At 47.9% G+C, this 21,793-nt stretch overlaps 1 protein-coding gene across 1 annotated transcript in view; it reads left to right on the top strand.

The window, feature by feature from the left end:
* RCSD1 (RCSD domain containing 1) overlaps positions 1 to 21,793 on the top strand; it is a 66,941-nt gene that overhangs the window by 31,800 nt on the left and 13,348 nt on the right. Inside the window, exons 2-3 of the mRNA XM_023510787.1 lie at positions 15,766 to 15,867; positions 20,933 to 21,001. Coding sequence (XP_023366555.1) covers positions 15,766 to 15,867; positions 20,933 to 21,001 — 171 coding nt within the window. The remainder of the gene's footprint in view (positions 1 to 15,765; positions 15,868 to 20,932; positions 21,002 to 21,793) is intronic.

Below are 21,793 nucleotides of genomic sequence, written 5' to 3'. Positions count from 1 at the left end.
AGCTGGTAGGTTCAAATCCAGCCTGGGCCCACCGAACAATAATGATGGCTGCAACCAAAAATTAGCCAGGTGTTATGGTGGGTGCCTATAGTCCCAGCTACCTGGGAGGCAGAGGCAGGAGAATCGCTTGAGCCCAGGAGTTGGAAGTTGCTGTGAGCTGTGATGCCACGGTACTCTACCCAGAGCTTGAGGCTCTGTCTCAGAAAAAAAAGAAGAAGAAAAGAAAAAAGAAAGTCAATGAGCATGTTTTAACCCCCAAATGTAAATTCCCAAATGGTTTTGCCGCTGGGGGCAGCACGGTCTTGCAGTACAGGCTTTAGTAGACCATCTGAGAGTAAATGCCAGATCTCCCGTCAAGAGCTCTGCAACCTTGGACTAGTTACTTCAACCCTATGAGTCTTTTTTTTTTTTTTTTGAGACAGAGTCTTACTTTGTCACCATGGTAGAGTTCTATGGCATCATAGCTCACAGCAACCTCAAACTCTTGGGCTCAAATGATCCACTTGCCTCAGCCTGCTGAATAGTTAGGACTACAGGCGCCCGCAGCAATGCCCGGCTATTTTTAGAGATGGGGTCTCGCTCTGGCTCAAGCTGGTCTTGAACTCATGAGCTCAGGCGATCCATCCACCTTGGCCTCCCAGAGTGCTAGGATTATGATTGCAGGCATGAGCCACTGCACCCGGCCTTAACCCTCCAAGTCTTAATTCTCTCACCAATAAAATGGAGATAATTATAAGCCCATGTCACTGAGATGTTGTGAGGATTAAATGAGGTAATCTTAGCATAGTACCTAGCACAATAAACATCCGGAAAATTAGCTGTTTTATTACTGTTGAGAAAAATGCATGACAAACGGCCACTATCACTAATTCAGCAATATCTAAAGAGGGACATTTGAGCAGCGGTAGCAGGTGTAGATAGAATCGTGAAGTGTGCTGATGATGCTGGGTGCAGACGGGGATTTGAGCAGCCACAGTCACTTCCCCATACAGGTCTGAACCCATGGAGGACTTTGCATCAGCCCCTAGAAGGGAAATTACCCATGAATCAGCCTCAGGCCCAAGAGGAGATGGCAGGTGGAAAAGAAATGGCCACACACACCAGCAAGCCTCTGCAGGCTGAACACTAAATTCTCCATCCTTCCCAGTCTCTCCTTTTCATGGTGGGACGCCAGCTGCTTTGCTCTATAAACCCAATTTAAGTGAAGCAACTCAACTTAGCTGGGTGGTTTTGGTGGTTTTTATTTTCCTTTTTTTGGAGGAGGGTGACAAAAGTACCTTTAAGATTCTTTTGGTCCCACTGCAGCTGAGTAGGCTTCAAGGGAAGGGAGAGCCTGTCCTGTGCTTTCAGTGGGACCCTCTTGATGTATCAGAGGCTACAGGCTCCTGCCTTCAGCACCGCTGGGCAGCAGCAGAGCTCTTGGAAGGGGCCCAGAGGCCTGGAGCCTCCCTGTGGTGACCAAAGACTGCCACTGAGACCAGACTAGAAACTTAGACTTCAGATCCTGGGGCAGACACCATTGGACATTGATTTCAGGGGGCCATACTTTTTTCCCCTCAGTTTTCTCCTTGACAAAATGAATCTGAAAATACCAAGCAGCTGATAGAAATATTCAATTATTCTAGATAAAGAATTGGACACATTTTAAGTATAATTTCTTTTAGATATGTCACGTTCTGTTAAAACTGGAGAAGACAGGTACCCACCAAGTGGAATACAAATTTATAATTGATTACATAGTTCCAAACAGAGGCAGGAGACTCAGATTGTTGGGAAATGGCTCTGACAGAAGGAGGTCTCATTCTTTGCTCTCTGGTTGCTCTGCCAATGATCTTGGAGGAGTCACTGGAGCTTCATGAAAATATTCAAGCCTGGTATCCTCGGCTGAACTTTGTTTCCATTTCACCTCAAAGTCCTGATCTATATTTATTAAGCCCTCACAACGCTGGCCCAGTGGTGTTGGATTACTGAGACGTGACTCAGTTTCATTCATTTACTGGCATTTACTGAGTACCTGCTATGGGCTAGGCTAGGGGACAGGGGATGGGGCCATGAAGAATATGGGGGTCTCTGCTCTCAAGGCTTATAGCAGGAGAAAACCTTGCAAAACTTTGGGTATTTTAAAAGCTCTTTGAGTTCCAGCCACAAAAGCCTCCGTCTTTCAGTTCTTCAACCACCTCCTTTTTGTGTAAACTCTACTTGAAATGCTCTTGGCTCCCTCTGCCTGCACTCCACTTCCCCCCATCTCAAACCTCACACTTTGCCTGGATCACTCTACTTACCTCAGTTTAAATGTCACATCTTTGGGGCAGGTTGCCTTACCACATGCTCTCCTAGAATGCTTTTGCTCTGCGGCATTTATTACCATAATGAACAAGGAAGTGGGGTTAAAATAATGATGGTTGTTGAACGTATGTCTCCCTGACTAGACTGTACCCTCCGTTATGAAAGGGCCTGTTTCATTCTGTTCACTGCTATACCCCTGAGCACCAGGTGCAGGGCCTGGAGATAAAATGAACAGGGGGAGCATCCAGTTCTACCAGGATAGAGTGGGGGAGGGTGAATACCAACAGCTTCACACAAGGTTTGCTAGAAGTGTCAGGGCTTGATGGAAGCTCAGGGGTCAGTTTTTCATATCGTGTCCCCTGTCTAGCTAGGCTCCCAGAGAGTCTTTTCTAGAGTTTTGCAAATGTAGCTAAACAGGTTTGTGAGTTCATTCATTTGTAAGAATGAACAAATGTTCCTGTCTCCACACTGGACACTGCCCCATATATTAATCCCAAGTACAATCAAGGATCAGAGAAGTGAATGGTACACATAAGAATATTTCTGCATGTTTGCTAATAGTCTAATGACTCAGTGACTTCAAAATATTGGAAGCACCTTGATTTATGAAGCCTTCTTATCTGGAATTTTCAAGGGATCACGGCCAACTAGTAACTGGCAAATTGATCAAGTGGTCATCTTTTATGTATAAGACCATCAGTGCAGAAAGCAATTGATTAAAGTGGAAACGGCCCATCTTTCTTCCCAGCTTCCTGCTCTGCCATTGCCTTGCTAATGAGAGCCAAGGCCTCATTAGGACAAGCCTCAGCTGTACCCTGGGCATGCTTGAACCTGCCTGCCCTATCACTTGCTGGCCAGTCCTGACCCTTTGGGAAAGAGCCTGGCAACCCTCAGCGATCGCGTCTGTATGCAGCAGGCAGGGCCTTCTCTGGTCTCCAGTGTAGCCCTTACCCCCTTCCTCCTTTCTGCTTACACAAAACTGTTCCCTTATGAGGCACATGAGGAAGTTCCGAGAAAATACCCCAGAGTGACTCCGGAGAACACTCCCACTACCACTCACTCTGTTCAACTTTGAACAAGGTAATTAACCTCTCTGTGCCTCAGTTTCCTCAGCCAAGCAGGGCTGATAAAATCAGCCCCTCACACTAAATGCGACCTGACACATAGAGGGCCCAGCTCATGGCGGCTGCTCTGGACATTGCAGTTACTGGAAGTATTACTATAGATTTCTCCCGCATGTGACCAGGATCCACAACTCAGGTGCAGGGTGATGGTCCTCTCTCCCTCCAGGACCCCTGCATGAGGTTTCCAAGGGCAAGGACCAAAGGATACAACCAACGAGCGTGCTGGAGGGTTCCCTGCTAAGAGTCCAGCTCCTGGGCTGTGCTTGCTCCAGACCGTGGGGGAGGTGGGGAGGGAAGGCTGTGTAACAAGAGAGGCTACAGCTGACTGGGAGGCAGGCCGGGTCCTTGGGAAACTTGTTCTAATCTTAGAAGGTGTGCCTTGGCATTCTGCTGTGGCCTGAAGGACAAATGCCCTAGGCCCCAGGCGCGCGTGCACACACACATGCACGCACACACACATACAGGCACACACACATGCACGAACACACTGTCACTCGACTCCCACTGGAGAAGCAGGAGTGGCCGCCAGCCACGAGTGTTTATGTGGAGCTCCGGGTGCTGCAGCACACCCTGGACCCCAGGCCACCCTGAGCTCCCTGGAGCCAACACCACCCTTCAGACTCAGAGGAGCTCTCAGCGAAATCATGTTTATTATTAGACTCGCCAATGTGAGAGTAACACAGGGCAGGGAGTTTCTGAACTTTGGAGAATAACAAATTGTATATTATTTTTCGCCTGCGTGAGCAAATCCACCTAGCTGACCCCTGCCACCTGTGAAGATGCACTTCTGTCCCCCTGTTCCCCTTTGCCCTAAAAAAAGAAAAGAAGAAAAATGGTTCAGAGGCTGCCAGATGGAGTAGGTTGAACTCAATCTGCTCCTCTGCCTCTGTGTGGCCTCTGGTGGGGGCAGGAAAGAGGAGAGAAAAATGACAGTGTATCACCCCCAGGGGGGTGGCTGGCTTTTGCCTCCTCCTCCAGCCCCCTCTCCATCTCCTTTGCAGGCATTCCTGCCTGTCTTCTGGCTCTGCCATCACCTTGTAACACAAGCCAAGATTCAGCCCTGGTTTTATCTGACTCCAAAAAGCCCAGGCCCTCTGCTCTGGCCACTTGCCCTTTATGAGCGCTCTTCCCGTGACTCGCCATCTCTCCCTGCTTCCCTCCCAGTCCTACTCCTCTGCTGGGCTCCTCGGAGCTATAAATGACGCCCCTGTCTCCCCAGAAGCCAGACCTGAGAATCTGGCCAGCACCCTGACTCCTCTCCGCACCTACCCGGTCAATCACCAATTCAACCTTCCTCCTAAATTGCTTTTGAGTCCTATTAATGATGTGCTCTCCACGAAGTGCACCACAGTCCAGGCTACCATCCCCTCTAGTTTCAAAGATTCCTAAGGTCAGCAGAATATTGGCTCCAACCCAATGGATCCAAGCCATCTGGAAAATATCTCCTCATTCTTAGATGGTCTTAGATGTTCACGGTCACCCCTGGGCCCAGTTCTCTGCCTCTGTTGAATCTTCCTCCTCCATTCTCTTAGAAGGTGGGAGCTTCACCTGCTCTGTTCTCAGGAACCCCTAGAGCCTGCTTCATGTCTGACGTGTGGTGGGGACTCAATACCTAGTGAGGAAAGTTCTGCTACTAGCTGGTGACAGTGGTTGCACAATACTGTGAATGTAATTAATACCAGTCAGTTGTACACTGTAAAATGGTAAATTTTATGTCATGTGTATTTTACCATAAAAAGACTCCATCAAAAAAAAAAACACCTATTGAGTAGAAGAACCAGGAAACTTTACCTCTTGAAGCAATACCTTAACCCCACAAATGGGGGCCACAGAGGCTGTGGATTCTCACTCTTCCCCCTATAAAAAGCACCTGCAAATATTAAATAAGGGGCTGCTGCATGCAGGAGAACTTTACTGAAGCCTTGTGGATTACAGGAAGGGGTCATGCTGACACCACACAGCTAACAACTGTAAATTAAGGATTAGAGATTCCTGATCACCGCAGTCCTTTCAGACATCCTCCTGCCGGAGGTTTCCTCCTTACTTGCCACTTCACCTCAGAATAGGCGGGCCTGTGTTCATGTCTCAGCTCTCCCCAACATTCACTCTTCCCAAATGTAGCTCATGTTCCCCTGGGCAGACTCAGGCCCAACAAGAAGCTCAGGCTGCTGATGAGATCTTTTGGAGCCAGGATTCATCCTCCACGGGAGGCAGTGTGGTTGTCAACATCTCATCTTCTGCCATCCACGACCTTAGCAGTGGCCCCCAGCTGGTCTACCTGCCTCCTGCCTCCCTACTCCCCACCCCTGGCCCGACTGCTTGTTACACTTCTTACACTGCAGCCAGAGGGAGCTTGCAAAATAAATAGGATGGCTTTGCTTTTTTGCTGAAAACTGCCCAATGACTTTGAATGGTCCTTAGAATGGCAGCCTAACTTAGGGGTCCTTCACCCTGTGGCCTCTGTTCCTCTGCAGCCTCATCTTGCACTCTGCTAGGATGCCCTATACCAGACCTAGGAGCATCTTGTTACTCCCTAAGGCTCCGGCCTTGAAGTCTTCACAAAGGAATGAGCAGCTCTGCTCACCCTTCAAGCTTGGCCAGGTTAGCACTTCCCCCTGCAAGCCTTCACGGGTACCTCTGGCCAGGCTGGGTGCCCCTGCTGTGCCCTTCACCCTGTCCTTCCATGAACACAGTGCCTCAGCTCCGTGTCACCTCCACCGCCCCTCAGAGGTCATGGTCAACACCCAGTGGCTCTCCGTCACATTGCCATCCTGTGCACTCATGCACCGTGCGTTCACTTGCTCATTTGTTCAATTCCTCTCCCTCCCCGCTGGAATGAGCGCTCCAGTGAAAAGCAAGGCCTTTTCTTCTTCACCATTGTGCTCTCAGGACGCATAGTGGATGCTGGTAAATACTTGAGTACCTGAATTAATTAATTTCCCATGGCCACAATAACAAATGACCGCCAACTTAATGGCTTGTGCACGTGTAACACAAACTTATTATCTTATAGTTCTAGGGGTCAAAAGTTCAAATTGGGTCTCATGGAACTTAAGTTGTTGGCAGGCTGCATTTCTCCTGGAGGCCTTTGGGGAGAGGCCATTTTCTTGCCCTTTCTGGTTTCTAATGGCTGCGTGCATTTTTCTGGTCTGCGTCCCCTTCCTCCATCTTCAAAGCCAGCTTTAGTTTGTTGAGTCTTTCTCACCTGCCATCACTCTGACTCTCACTCTTCTGCCATATTTTTCCACTTCTAAGGCCTTCATCAGAACATAGGGCTCACCCAAATAATCTCTGTATTAACATCAGCAGACTGGCAACCTTAATTCCATCTGCAACCTTCATTTCCCTTTGCTGTTTAACCTGACATACACAGGTTTCAGGGTTTATTATCTGGACATCTTTGGAGGCCAATATTCTGCCCACCATACTGACTAACCTAACACACCTTAAATACTTGCTTAATTGTCCCTGTTCCCCAGTAACCCGTAGACCATACTCACCCTGTCCTCTGTGTACCTCTTAGTGAGTATGCTTTCATTCACTGTGTCCTTAGATCCTCATGACTCTCCCATAAGGAAGGCAATGCAGGTATTATTCCCATTTTACAGATGAGGAAGCTGAGGCTCCAAAAGCTCATGTATCTTAACCAAAGTCACACAAAAGGAAGGCTATGGATGCAAGACCATGCTCGGGACCTCCCTGCATTTGGGTAGGCGAGCATATAAACTTACAACAATATAATCAGAAGGAGAAGGAGGAGAGGAGGAAAAAGATGATACCACCACCACATTCTTCTTTTTAATAGTACCGTCTTCCAAGGGTAGCAGCAGATTCCCTCCAATAGCTTGAGTTCCCTAGAATGGACTGAAACACACGTTATTATGGTGTCTACTCTCAGAGCAATTCTTCTAAACAGTAAATCATGTAACTTCCTGGTCACTCTAGCCCAAGGAAGAAAGCTTGCATGTTGTAGCACAGCCCGAGTGTAACAGCCTTCACTGAGGACTCCCCAGGTGCTGAGAGGGAACATGAGGTCTGAGCTGGCACCACGCTGGCTCTGAGGGCTGTTATCCTCCTAGATACTCCTCATCACAGTGCAGTGACAGAGGTGTTGCCAACCCGATTTTACAGATGATGAGAAGTCAAGTGATGTTCCCAAGGTCATCTATGCAGCTAATACATTCTGGAGCCTGAATTCAAACTTAGATACGCCTTTCTCAAGACAAGCCAAATCTTTCCATTTTTCTACCTCTCTTCTGTCTCACTTGTTACTTAGACTATGTTGAACTAATGTTTCCCAAAGACATCATGCTCTTCCATGCTTTTGGCACTTCCCACGTGCCAGCCAGTCCCTGTACCTGGAACGTGCCCTCCCCCAGCCCCCTCACTCCCACCTTACGCAATCACTTACTCATCCTTCAAGATTCTGCTTAAGCATCACTTTCTCTGTGAAACTTTCCTCCATTCACCCAGACAGATTAAGTGCCCCTCCCTCTAAGCTTCTACTGCAGCGCTATAAATTTCTCAACTACAGCAAGGGGCTTTTATATTGTTTTATTACCAATCTGTCTTTCAACTAGACTAGATGTTCCTTGAATGCCAAGACTATGAAACTTCATATTTATATAGGTGTTCAATAAATGGTCATGGAATGAATGAATAAATGAATAATCATAGACTGAGTGCTCCTAAGTGTCAGACCCTCCATTGGCACTTGACACCAAACTCATCCTGTTTTCTTCCCAGATCTGTAAGCTCTCCTGGCCTCACGTTGGAAGATGTCTTAGAGGTGTCTGCAGCTGCAAGGCATGCTGGGTCAGGGAAGGGCAAAACCTGGGGGTGGAGGATGCTGGGGGAGGGGAAGACAGGAGGAAGGACAGAAACAAAGCTAGTCTCTCTGCTTTGGCCACTCCTACCCATGAACTAACGGATGACATTTTTTAAAATAACAGTTCTATTGAGACACAACGTACCAACCATACAGGTCACCCATTTAAAGTATGAATGAAATGGGTTTTAGTATATTCACAGACATATGTAACTATCATCCCAATCAATTTTGGAACATGTTCATCATCTGAATAAAAATAAACCCCACACCCGTCAGCTATCTCTCCCCTTGTCTTCTCATCCTCTCTAGGCAACTATTCACCTACTTCCTGTTTCTGTAGATTCGCCCATTCTGCACACTTCCCATGAATGGAATCATAGGACACATGGTCTTTCGGGGCTGGCTCCTTTCGCTTAGCATGATGTTTTCTAGGGTCATCTGGTTTAGTATAAATTAGAGCCTCAGTCCTTTCTATAGCTGGAAACCATTTCCTAATATGGCGGTGTCGCATTTTGTGTCTCCATCCTCTGAATGGACATGGACTTCATGTTTTCATTCAGCTGTTTGATTTGACACAGAGCTTTGGACAGCTGGGATGCAAAGGTTATTCAAGACCTAGGTCATGACCCTCAGAGCCATAAAATTAAACTTAGCCTCATTTATTTTTTAGTTGCTAGATACCATGCACACCAGTTTCTAAAGTATGATACGAGTTCAGGGATGGGGTGAGAGTGTCTGTTAACCTCCTACCTTGATAATAAAATAGTCCACCAAAATGGCTGAGTCAAGACGTCCCATTCTTGAGCAAAGAATAACTGGAATCTGTGGGGAACACACCTTAGCCAACTGCATTCTGCCTGGGACTTCTGTAGCCCAGAGGGAGTGGAGGGACAAGAGATCAGGTGGTATCCTGGACATCCTTCAGGAGGAGCTGATAGACCTGTAGGCAACATTCAGTGATAGATAACAATTATCTAACACTTCTTACATGCCAGCCCGTGCTAAGCATCCCACATTCATTAAATACTTCCAATGACCTTATAACATAAGTGCTATCATTATCATCCCCATTTTACAGATAGGCAATCTGAGGCACAGGGAAGTTAGGTAATTTTTCCAAGGCCACAGAACTGGTAAGTGCAGAGCCAGGATTCGAACTTAGGCAGTCTGGCTCAGAACCTGAGCTCTATGCTACTTTGTAAAACATCAGTGTCCCCTGCCTGGGACGGACAAGGCTAATTCTGAATCTTATTGGGACTCTGGGCTTATTGGCCTATTTCCTGCTGGCCATGGAAGAAGGCTGGTATAGCTGTCAGACAACAGGATGCCTGCTTGCATCTTGGGAGCAAAGGCTAATGGATGTCAGATAACCTCATTTACAGACAAGGAAACTGAGACCCTGAGGGGTTCATACCCAACCTATATGAGAAGACCGAGGCCGGGATCTGACTCTGAATTTGTCTCTCTGATTTATATCCTCTCCACGCAGCCCCACCCCCACCAGACTCAAAATAATTTCTTTCCTTATGCTTGTATGACAGTTACCAGGTTTTAGAGAGAAATTTCCCACACATCATCTGCCAGGTGACATTGATAAAGTCCTATCACTATAATGACACTCAGTGAGCATCTCCCTCTCCTCTTTCTATTATCCCCTCCCCTTGGCTTTTGCTACCTGGGAATTGACCCAGATACTGACCATGCCTGTGTCATCACCACTAAACGTGCTGAGCCCTACCTGGAGGACCCTCCCAGACATCTGCAGCCATGGACTATGCTGATTTTAAAACCACCAAAGCCATCAGGACTATGTTCCCCTGTGTGTCCCTGGGTTGCAGCACCCAGTCCTTGCAACACCAAGTCCTAGGAAGAAATCGGAAGCCCTGGAGGTCCCAAATGGAGACAGGTACCCAGGGTCAGTGCCTGTGGGTGCTTTTTGCGAGCAGACACCTCATGCTGTTCTCCCAGGGTGAGAGCTGCAGAGGCAAGGACCTGCCACTTCAGTCCACAAAGCCTACGAGCGGATATGCAGGAGATTTCTGGGACTTGATTGTTTTTGGTCTTATGTGAACTATTTGATCACACGTGTTTGTTCACATATGCCTGTTTCTATTTTTCTGTCTTATCTGTTTGTTGTTGCTCTTCTTCTCTGCCTCTTCTACCTTCCTCCCTCCCCTCAAAAAGGCTGTTCACTCCTTGAGGACCATCACTTTTATCCCAGGGAAATCCACCATGTCTAGGGAAGCTCAAGAAAGGATGAATGAATGACCCAACAGCATGGATGGGGGACACAGCATTCAGGTGTGACATTCAGGATTTCTTATCTTGTCTTTTGGCCAAAGAAATCTTCTGGGCCTGACTCATCCCATCTGCAATCTACACTAAAGGGTCTTTGCAGCTCCTGTTAGGATACCAGGAATGGGTCCCCTCGCTTTTGTGGATGAAAGGCACCTCAGTGTGAACAGACAACCCCAAGTCCAGTCTGTGTCCTCTTCTCTTCCCTGCTCTATACTGCCTCTGATTTTATGCAGTCCTGTGAGTTCACCTGCCATCTTAACAAGTGGCTCTCTAAGTTTTGTTTCCAGCCTGAACTCGCCTCCGAACTCCAGACATGGGTGTAAATTCAGCTTCCATCTTGGATGTTTACTAGGCATTTCAAACTTCCATAGCCAAGAAAGGACTATTCACTCCCCATCTAGCCCCACCCACATCTCTCCCCTCAAAAAACCTTCCCCAGCACAGGAGAAAGTACCCAAGCATCCCATTACCCAAGGCAAACTCCCAGGGGTTGTCCTCGACCCTCATTTCCCCTTGCCCTCCATACCCAGTGCATCAGCGGTTCCTAGTGGACCCACCTCCAAAGCCCATCCCCTGCTGTGAGCCTGGTCCACTCTACCAGCACTTCTCCAAGGACCCCTGCCAGCTCCGCCTCCTGCCCTCTCTACACGCACTCCCAACTGTCCTCCAGGCAGCCTCTTGATGTAGATTCAGGTCACATCCCTCTTTGAAACCCTCCAGTGGCATCTGACTCACTCAGAATCAAACACAAACTGTGGGCCCAGGTCCCCGGGCCACCCCACGCGTTCCCTGCCCCCTCTGTGCACAGCATATGCCTGACACACTTCTCTTTTCTGTCCCTCAACCTTTGTTCCTATCGGTGCTGCTGCTCTGAACAATTTTCCTCCTCCTTTTCCCCAACTTGGATTCAATTCAAATGCTCCCTCTACAGAGCAGTCTTCCCATATCCCCATGGAAAAAGTGCCCTGTTTCATTTTCCCATTGAAGTTTCTCTGTGCATGTGTTTGTTCCTGGACTAGCCGCTCCTGAGGACCAGGAACTCTGTCTTATTCACTGACATGCCCCAAGGCCTAGAATGGGAAATATTATTGACAAGAGACTGAATAAGATAACTTTTCTAGTAAAGGTGTAGAGTTAGTAGAGCATGTTGGTGTGGAAAGAGCTAGAGTTTCAGAATCCAGAAAATTCTCATGCTCACACTTGCTAACTTGAATAACAAGTTACTTAGCAACTCTGGGCTCCAGCGTTCCCTTTTAGAAGAGGCAGAGATTACAGCAAACATACCAGCTGCTATAAGGACAGTGCCTGCCACATAGGAGGTGCTCTGGGTAGGCAGGTTGGTCAAGTGGACCTACCTGGTTCCCACTCCAGTGCCCTCTCTGTCATCCCAGGATGGTAATGGAGAGACGTGGGGGTGAATCGAAGAGCTAGGGCAAGGGAGGGGTGTGAAAGAAGGTTCTGGAGCTGTTGCAGCACCCCAGAGAGGGTCTGTGCTGATTCTTTTGAGGTGACAGTGTAAGCATGGTCACATTGGAGGAAGTGAGCACTCTGCATGGCCGTCTGGCGGACTGAGGAAGCTAGCATATTTTGAGGCTCTGGGCGGCCTGTTTCTGGTGAGCAAGAAACCTTTCCTTTTAGCCGAGATCCAGGCATCCTCAGCTCCCCGCCAGGCCCTCTCATTTCTTCTCCTCTCGAGCTGTAGCGGATAAGGCCTTCCCACTGCCTGATTTCCCTAAACCATGGCCCAGAGACCATTAGACATGTAGACATTGGGCCAAGGATGAGGTGAAGAAATAGGAGGTAGGTAGAGCCCAACCCTGGCCTGTACACAAAGCTTTCATTATGTGAACGGCCAGTAGCATCCAAATTGTATTTACTCAACATGGCAACGGCATGGGGGAAGTTCCAAGCCATCTAGACACAGGGACTCCTCAGTTCTCAGAAGAAAGTCCCATAGAAATGGAAAGTAAACAGCAGAGGTGATTTTCTCCTGGCCTTGGCATAGTCAGAAAGGAACTCCAGGCATGGTTTCTGAGCTAGCTGGCATGGCACAGCTGGAGTGGTGGCAGGGTGGGCTTGCCAAGAGAGACCAGGCCCGGGAGAATGGAGTAGAGGCCCTGAAATCTATAGAAACAGGTATGAACTACAGCAGCACACAAACAGGGATGAGTCCAACACAAACAGGGATGAGTCCAGGAAACAGATTTAAGATACGGAGAATGGCCCAGGAAGAAAGAACAAGCTGAGGTCAAAGTAGTGACCAAGACCCAGAGAGTGGATGCTGGCAGGGAGAGACCCACAACTAGGTGTGGTCCACAGGGGTCAGTGTGGGGGCTGTTGGTGGCCCTGGGAGCAGGTGCCCAGGCCCTGACACCAGCAGGCCAGGCTGAAGGGGAGGAGGAAAAAAGGCCAGCAGTAGATGAACACGGCGTAGGTTTCAGGCTATGTTGCTAAGGACCTTATGAACATCACAGGAACAGAGAAAGAACATTTAATGCTGGGGGGCTGAGGGATCTCAGGAAAATCTGGGAGTAGGGAGGGACACTGAAGGCCTTTTCAGAACTAAGAACATAGTCGAGAATATGGCCTTAATATGGAGAGAAAGACTCTGGTCCAGAGCTGAGGTGGCATGGATTGAACCCACTGGAGGAGGTTAGTAGCTGTACCTGCCAGCATTACAAGGCAGAAATTCAGCCCAACAGGCTGAGTCACCAGCCCCCCACCCCACCCCAGACCACGCTTCCTCCGATTTACCTCCACGACCCAGTGGCTCATGATGTTGCGATTTGTGTAGCACATTTACACTTTTCAAAAGCTCTCACAGACAGCACTTCTTCACTGATGCCCACTGATGGGTCATCAGGAGTTGCAGTCAAATGTTTCACAGTTTATCCTATTTGGCTTCTCCTGTGTGACTCTAGCCAAGTTACTCACTCTCTCTGGGTTTTACTGTGCCCAGTGGGAAGAAGGCAGTAACCAACCAGTCTTCAACAACACGGGGAAGCATCTGCAGAGAGGCTGGTGGTAAGGGGATTTGCCAGGCTTAAGCAAGCTCTGGAGTCCTTAGACAGACCCAAGAAAATCCATTCACTGGGCTCCAGGAAAACAAACTCAGACATATTATCATCTTTCCTTCAACCCAGCTTTTAAGCTCTAAATGCTTCCATAAGCCTCATAGTTCTCTCACTTTGAGCCCCTTGCCAAGCCCAGTTTTGGGACAGGGAAGTTTGGGAGGAGTTTTTGATTCCTATACAGTTCTATTTTTAACTGGAATAGACCTTCCTGCACCGCCAGTGATCGGCGCCTTGAATCTGAGGTCAAGTGCACCGTCAGCAGGACCCAAGCAATAAATAGCCATAGGCAGGGAGACTGACCTGTGATGTGGGCAGGAAATTAGACAGATGGACAAAATGATCAGCCCAGCGTCTTTGCCAGCTACGGCTCCATTAACCACACACTGTCCCTAAAGCCTCAGTGTTGTTCCAGGAGGACAAGGACCACTGCCCAACATGTCAAGTGTGAGGCCAGACAGGTGCAGGTCTTGTGATCCCTGAACTAACCAGAGTGGGGCAGCAGAATCCCTGGCTCTGGGAAATCTGGTGTCTTGAATAGAAGTGAACTCTTTTATATCTTCATGCAGAGTCAGCATTTGGTGCTTAGGCTGGAACGGAGATGAGCTTGAATTAAAATTGGCTGCAGGAAAGAGGCACCTGTCATTTCCTCCAGGACAGCCATTCTCAGATCAGAAGATTCAAGGTCTTGGCAGTGCTTTCACATCTCTAGACAAAGCCTTCTTCTGGAAGCTTTGTCCCCATTTGCTTAACGTCACTGCCAGAGGTTGGCAGGATATGGGGAGGGGATCCATCCCTCCCTTGCTCCAAGGGGACAGCATCATAGAATAACCAATGGCATTCACTTTGGAGGGCGCACCTGAAGAAGAAAGCTTGGTGACATTGTTAGCATAAAAAAAAAGGGGGGCCATGGAACTGAGTGAGTGTGTGTGTGTGGGGGGGGCTGCACAGCGGTGCTGGTGGGGTGGTGGGGAGCATGTCCTGTCTTTTAGGCCATGAGGCCCGTCAGAGGCAGAGATGGACTTTCTCAAACTGCTGCCAGATCCTCCCAGTATCAGCCTAGATGTGAGAAGTGGTAGAAGGAGTGCTCAGTCCCAGCAAGAAATGCCATCATTAAGGTGACAAAAGCCAAAAGCCTAATGTCTCTAGGACTGGAGATATAAAAGAACATTATTAAAACCAAGTGGTTGTATATCCCCCAAGTAACAAGGCAGAAGCAAGGTGGCCATTTCTAGCATCACTGACTCGGTGACGAATGGTGCATAGGAGTGAACAATGTCCTGGGGTGCATCTTGGCCTCTTCAGGGAACCGGGAGGCACCTTGTTGAGGGCATGGCCACAGTAAACTGATGACTTTGAACTGAGATTCCCCTGCTGGTAACAATCACAGCCATTTTTCTCAAGCTCTTGCAATGAGCCAGGCCTTGCCTCAGCACTTTGGATATATAGTAAATCACTTAATTCATGAAATAACCATGTAAATGATGTGCTACAGTGATCTCTGTCAAGGCTAAAAAAGCCATTTGCCCTGGGCCCCAAAGCTAGGAAGAGATGGAGCAAGTCAGTGGTTGAACCCGGGCCATCTGGCTCCTACTCACTAGGCTATCAGCTCTTCTGTCATTTATTTGTTCATTCACAGATACTCACTGAACACTTCTTTGCCCAAGGCTCTCAATTAAGTAGGGAAGACAGGTCACATATATGTGTCAAAAGTTCAATAAAGGGCATTTGCTCACCTAATTTCCTACCCATAAAGGCCTCTCTCTCATTTCGCCAGCCCTTGCTGTTCGAAGGTGCTGAATAAGGGAAGGAGACTTGTCCGCTGTTGCTGATACAGCCCTTTTCCAGTAGGGTCTTTGGGGAATGAAAATCTGGCCTGTCCTGCCTCCATAATCCCCAGGCACCCCTCCAAGACAGGACTAAGTTTTATTTGTCTCAGGTTCCCAGAGCCACACCTAGGGCCGAGCACATTATAGACATTCACTAAATGTGGTTGACAGGTGATTCTGAATGCAGGAGCCTAGTTGTCACAGCCTTCCTTTCCTTCCCGTAGCCACAAAGCAAGTGCCTTGCACGGCACCTGGTACCTGCCATAAAGAAGAGCTGAGTGAACGTTTGCTGATTAACTAACTGTTGCTCCTCCTTGATTTGCCAGGAAAGGCCGGCAGAGGCCAACGCCAATGTGGACAACTCCGCGTCCCCCTCAGTGGCCCAGCTGGCTGGACGGTTTCGGGAGCAGGCAGCTGGAGCCAAGGAGGTGAGTTGGGAGGCTTGTGAGCATCTGCGTCTGGGAGGGGCTGGAGCCAGGGAAGTCTGGGTCTGGCCCAGAGGAGGGGGAGGGAGAAGGCTTGATAATTACCAAATTAGGAAGAGGAGCCAGAGAGGGGTCCCTCTGCATGCCAGGAATGTCCCACTGCTTCCGTGCCTATGCTGGTTCCCCCTCTGGCAAGGAGGGATGGGCAGAGAGCTGAAAGGCCTGCCCGTCAGAGAGGGAGTTTGGATTCATTTTCATCCGGATGCATCCTCCCGATACAGACTTAGATCTTGCACAGCTGCACCAGGCCTCAACTGGTTCAGCAGAAAGAGGTCCCCACACCCACTGCTGCCCTTCAGCCTGGAATCAGGAGCAAGGCAAGACTGGGCCAGATTCCAAATTGAGAAAGGGAGGACCTGAAGGGAAGCGCATTTGGATGGGAAACCAGGGATCAGGAAGGAAAAGGGCTGCAGTGACCAACAGGGGAAAGATTGAAAAGGCTTAGAGGGATTTGGGCTAGATTTTCTGGAGTCATCCAGTGAGAGGAGCCCATCTGAAGTGAGAGGAGGGGCGAGGATCCCAGGGTGGAGGAAGGTCAATCATGGCCCCTTGCCTTGTTTCTTAGGTGCACTATTTTACACTTTTTTTTTCCTCATCTAAAAAATCAGCTTTATATAATTGGTAGCCACTATAGGGATGTCATAAAGGATAAAGAAGATAGCATTGATCTAAGGTCCTGGCACTGCCCAAAAGCTGAATGTCAATATCGTTTTGAGATGTTAGTTTAATGACTCTCAACTAAAAGAGGATGTTCTAGCAGGAAAGGAATAAGAGAGGAGAGTCAGAAAGTCAAAATGAATAGTTAAATAGAACTAATTTAAATAGTAAGTAGGCAGTTCCAAAGACATACAATCCTCTCTCTCCATTCTTAAACATTCCTAAAATTCCCTAAACATCCCTCAACATTCCTAAATCCCTAAACATTTCTAAATCCAGCTTCCATTTCCTTTCTTTTCCTCCCTGTTGCCTGATTAGCTCTTTCTCTTTTTCTCTCTGTGTGTCCGTCTGTGACCTCCCTCTAGACGCCAGCCTGTAAACCAGCAAGAAGGAAACCGCCCTGTTCCCTCCCCCTGTTCCCCCCCAAGGTAGAGCTGGGCCAGAATGGTGAGGAGGTAAGTGCTGTTGCTGCTGGGGCTCAGAGGACGCTGGTTATGGGTTTTCTTCCTCCTTTTTGTCGGAAGGAGTCCCAAACTCACACTTTTAGACCTCAGAATCTGTGTAGGGGATTTCTCCATCTCAGATTCAAGGAGGAATCTCTTCTTAAATGCTCCCTGAATACTTTGCTTTGGAGACTAGGCTTCTCCTTAATCTCTCCTACTGAGCCTATTGTATGATTTGTCTGGGACAGAAACACCATTTTTCAAGCCTGGGAATTTCAGCAAAAAAAAAAAAAAAAAAAGGACCCTATATTAAGAACAGACCAGATTCAGGAGCCAGGGAAGTTATGTTTTATTCCTAGTTCTAACTTGGATGACCTTGGAACAAGGAAGGAAAAAGGCACCTGGAAAGAGGGGCTACATCCACATAGAGCAGAATTATACCCTAAGAGTTCTCGAGGTCCCACGGTGTCCTTGTGAAGGCTGGCTATTGTTCAGGATCACTGGAAGAAAACCAGAGCACACAGGAGGCCTCATTGCCCTCAGATATAAATAGAAAATGTTACCAACATAATCAAGGCTCTGGTGTCATGGATCACAGCCACTAATAGGCTCCCAGACTGCACATTCACCTATCCTTATTTATCTCAGAGTAGCTGTGAGAGTAAGTTCTCCACACCCTGTCTCAGCATCCCAGGAACCTTCACGGTGGTCATGATCTGTGCCAGAAATGAATTTGCATGTTCTATCATCCAGCCTGGGAGGCCAACCCCCAAATAGAGCAAGCAAGCCAAAGACACACAGTGCAGTGCCCAAATCCTGCTTCGACTACCTCTTTTTTTCTCCCCTCTTTTTAGGGGCCCAGCATATTGACAACAGACACCAGGTACCTATGTGAACTTAGGCAAACCTCTTGGCCCAAGCCTTTTCTCATCGAATAAGTGAAACAAGTAGATCATCAGTTTTTGAACCTTTTTGTCAATCCAAAGCTTATAAGCAGAAACTCATAGCTGCTTCTGGTCAAGTGACATGGGGAAGGGTAGATCTGGAGTCCCATTTGCTCCTAGAATACCCCACCCTACTTCACCCCCGTCCACACCAAACAACGGTCTTATTCTGGGATGAGAACTCCAAGGAATACACATGTGAAACACTGAGTGTTTTGTTTGGTCTCTTCAAGTGCTAACAGTATGATTTGAGGCTTCACGGGGTTATGCACCAAATAAATACCAACAACTTCTCCTTACAGAGGATCAACTTCTCCTTGTAACCCTCATCCTCTGGGCTTGGCGCCTCTGCAACTGTGTATCAGGCTGAGGCCATGGCCATTCAGAGCTTAATGTGAGGCTGCCCCCTGATAACCCTGGCTTGGTCCAAAGTCCCTGTACCATACTGAACTTGTTTCCTTATTTGCAAAGTGTGATCTAACTGGATAGATAGATCATAGAGGCTAGGTGGGGGAAGTTTTATTCCCTGGAATAAAACAGTGAGTTTGGTTAGTGGCAAATGGATTAAACAGTTTCATTTCGGTGGCCCTGTGGAAATACATTTACACGTTTTATCGCACGTGGTGCACAAATACATGCATACATACATAAGAGCGTAAGGCTGTTTTTTTTCTCGGTGCAACGACAGTGTTAGTCCCAGCCTCACGCCTGAAGCCCCTTGTTAAGCCATAAAGGAAACGCTGCCACCTGCTGCCAGTTCTAGGAACTGCATGAACGGCATCAACGGCTATTTTTCGTTGTTTCTGTTTTGCAGTTGAAATGAGTTAAGAGCTGCCTGCTGGTACTGGTCTGCGGCCTGTTAGGAACTGGGCTACACAGCAGGAGGTGAGGGGTGAGTGAGCAAGCGAGGCTTCATCTGTATGTACAGCCTCTTTCCATTGCTCACATCACCACTGAGCTCCGCCTCCTGTCTGATCAGTGCTGGCACTAGATTCTCATAGGAATGCAAACTCTACTGTAAACTGCACATGCGAACAATCTAGGTGGATCTAGGTTGCACGCTCCCATGAAGCTGGTCCATGTCTTCAGTGGAACTGGTCCCTGGTGCCAAAAAGCCTGCTGAATAAGGATTCTCTGGAGCATCTGCTGGGTCCCCAGTACCGTCCTATGCTTAAGGGGCAGTGTCTGTTGATTTTCTGCTGCCTTCAAAAGCCAGTGGTCCGGTGGGGAAGGGAAGAGTTTTTAGTGTTACGTAAAGTGAAATTTTACCAGTAAAATTGATGCAGTTACTAAAATAGTATCTTCAAAAACCCCAGCCCATGTAAAATTTTGCTATAAAGCACAAAAACTAGAGACAACCCAGCTGGGGCTGGAGGCTCTTTGTACTCACCACAGACAAAAGGCTCCTTAAAGACTGCTCTAGGGGCAGACTCACTGGCTCCCACCTGGAATCCTAACACTCTGGGAGACTAAGACAGAAGGATTGGAGGATCACTTGAGTTCAGGAATTCGAGACCAGCAAGACCCTATCTCTACTAAAAATAGAAAAATTAGCCAAGTGTTGTGGCGAGCACCTGTCAGGAGGCTGAGGCAGGAGGATTACTTGAACCCAGGAGTTTGAGGATGCTATGAGCTAGACTGATGCCATGGCACTCTAATTTGGGCAACAGAATGAGAATTTGTTTTAAAAAAAAAAAAAAAAGAAAGAAAGAAATAATGCTCTGGGAATGTGTCTGAAAGTGACTATGTCTCACACAGGCTGGAAGAGTCCCTAGAACCATTTTCTCTACCCCACTTGTATCTTGGAAGAGGAGGCTCAAACCAGGAGCATCAATCTGGCTCCTGCAAAAGCAAGAATTAGAATGTGAAGGGGTCTCCTGAGTCCCAGTCCATGCTCTTAGGGCTTGGAAAGTTCACAAGGAGTTCAGTTGAGTGAGTCTCCTTCCTTCCATCACTAAAATGCAATCATCTCACTCAACAAATACTCCAGAATATTTCTGAGACCAGTGTAATTCTTTGTCTTATGATTCAGGTAAAATTAGTCCCTGGGGGCAAGGGGCAAGTGGTACATGTTGGTCGCTAAGCTGAAGGAAAATCTCCCCTCTGCCTTACCTTTTGTCCAAAAACACCAACAGCATCTTCCCCTTTTTCTTCATCATCATCATGTCATTGTCATCATTCTCACATGGTTGTGAAGACTTTATATAGAACCAGGAGTCAACCTTTAGATAATAGGGAACCTTGAGGCAGACGAGATTCCTGACATACATTCATCACAAAAATATCTCCAACTGAGCATACGTGTGGTTATCTAGCACACGTGTCAGCCACTGGCCAACTGCTTTTAGAGGGAAGTGACCAAATTATATTCATCCTTACATAACCCACACGATGCCTGGAATGTACTAGATACCAGGTGTTTGCTGATTAAAACAAATATTCAATGTTTTGGGAGATAGTAATTTATAAGTAATGCCATTGGTGGTGGGATTTTCCAGAATATCATTAGTTCAGAGGAGGAATTTCAATAGTACCTCTGTCGGGTTTCACTCTTGGCCTGTGGTTTCTTGTTTTGTTTGTGTGAAACAGAAGGTCATTTCTGCCTTTTATCTTTGAAATTCCCTCCAGTTGTTGATTCACAGTGTTGAAGGTCATGAGATGAAGGTCTCACCCTCCACACACCTTTCCTTCAGAATGATTACAAGGTCATTCTTCTTGGGAGAGGAGGCCTTTGGGAAGCCATTACTTGAGGGATATCTGCCCTGGCCTCTGACACATAGATGCCAGTGGCCTTGCCATGGTGAGAGGAGGTGAGAGAGAGGAGCCCACCTTGCCCAGGCCTGTGAGCTGGGTGGACTATGTGATGAGGGGGTGAAGCCAACTTCTCCTCTTCTCCTTCCACCTGTGACTTCTGGGCTCCAACCAGAACTTTACCTCACTGGTTTTGGTTCATTTGCTCTGCAGAAATCGCCCAACACCAGCCACCCTCCTAAAATCAAAGTGAAGAGCTCGCCTCTGATTGAAAAGCTTCAGGTAAGTGCAGAATCCCTTACCTGTTGCTACCTTTTATGCAACTCTGAGCAAGAGAGACCCCATCTCTACTAAAAATAGAAAATAAGCCAGGCCTGGTGGCAGGCACCTGTAGTTCCAGCTACTTGGGAGGCTGAGGTAGAAGAATCACTTGAGGTTGCTGTGAACTAGGCTGACATTGCACTCTAGCCTGGGAACAGAGTGAGATTCTATCTAAAAAAAAAAGAGAATCCCTGATTCTGTCCTGGCTGTAGGGAGGGAGTAGTGCTGGTCATCACCCTAGGAGGCTTCAGGCCTCCCCTAGACAAAACTGGGAGCTCTAGAAAGAAATTTCTTTCTAGAGCTAGCTGAGGGGTGCAGCCCAGGGCCCTAATCCCTGCTTCCCTATAGCCCACGACATCCCTCATTCAGGGGCCAGAAATCAGGTCCCAAATGTCCTGTACCCCGTAGTTTTAGTCTCATTCCCCTTTCCAGTCATTATTGAGCCTTTTGGGGAAACACAACAACTTCAGAATGAGGTTTGGGTGTCTAATTATCTAATCTCATTAAGAATGTCAGCAACAGTATGACGATTTTGCCAAATTCCATGGGACCCTTATTGAGTTGGGAATATGTAGAGGAAAGAACTAAGGCATACAGCTTGGCGCCTATAGCTCAACTGGCTAAGGCGCCAGCCACGTACACCTAAGGTGGCGGGTTTGAATCCCCAGCCTGGACCCGCCAAACAACAATGACGGCTGCAACCAAAAAATAGCCGGGTGTTGTGGCAGGCGCCTGTGGTCCCAGCTACTTGGG

Source organism: Otolemur garnettii, unplaced genomic scaffold (genome assembly GCF_000181295.1).
Source record: "Otolemur garnettii isolate 467f Iridium unplaced genomic scaffold, OtoGar3 scaffold00016, whole genome shotgun sequence".
NCBI lineage: Eukaryota > Metazoa > Chordata > Mammalia > Primates > Galagidae > Otolemur > Otolemur garnettii.
The sequence above is the reverse complement of the archived record's forward strand: the minus strand, read 5'-3'. Positions and strand labels throughout refer to the sequence as shown.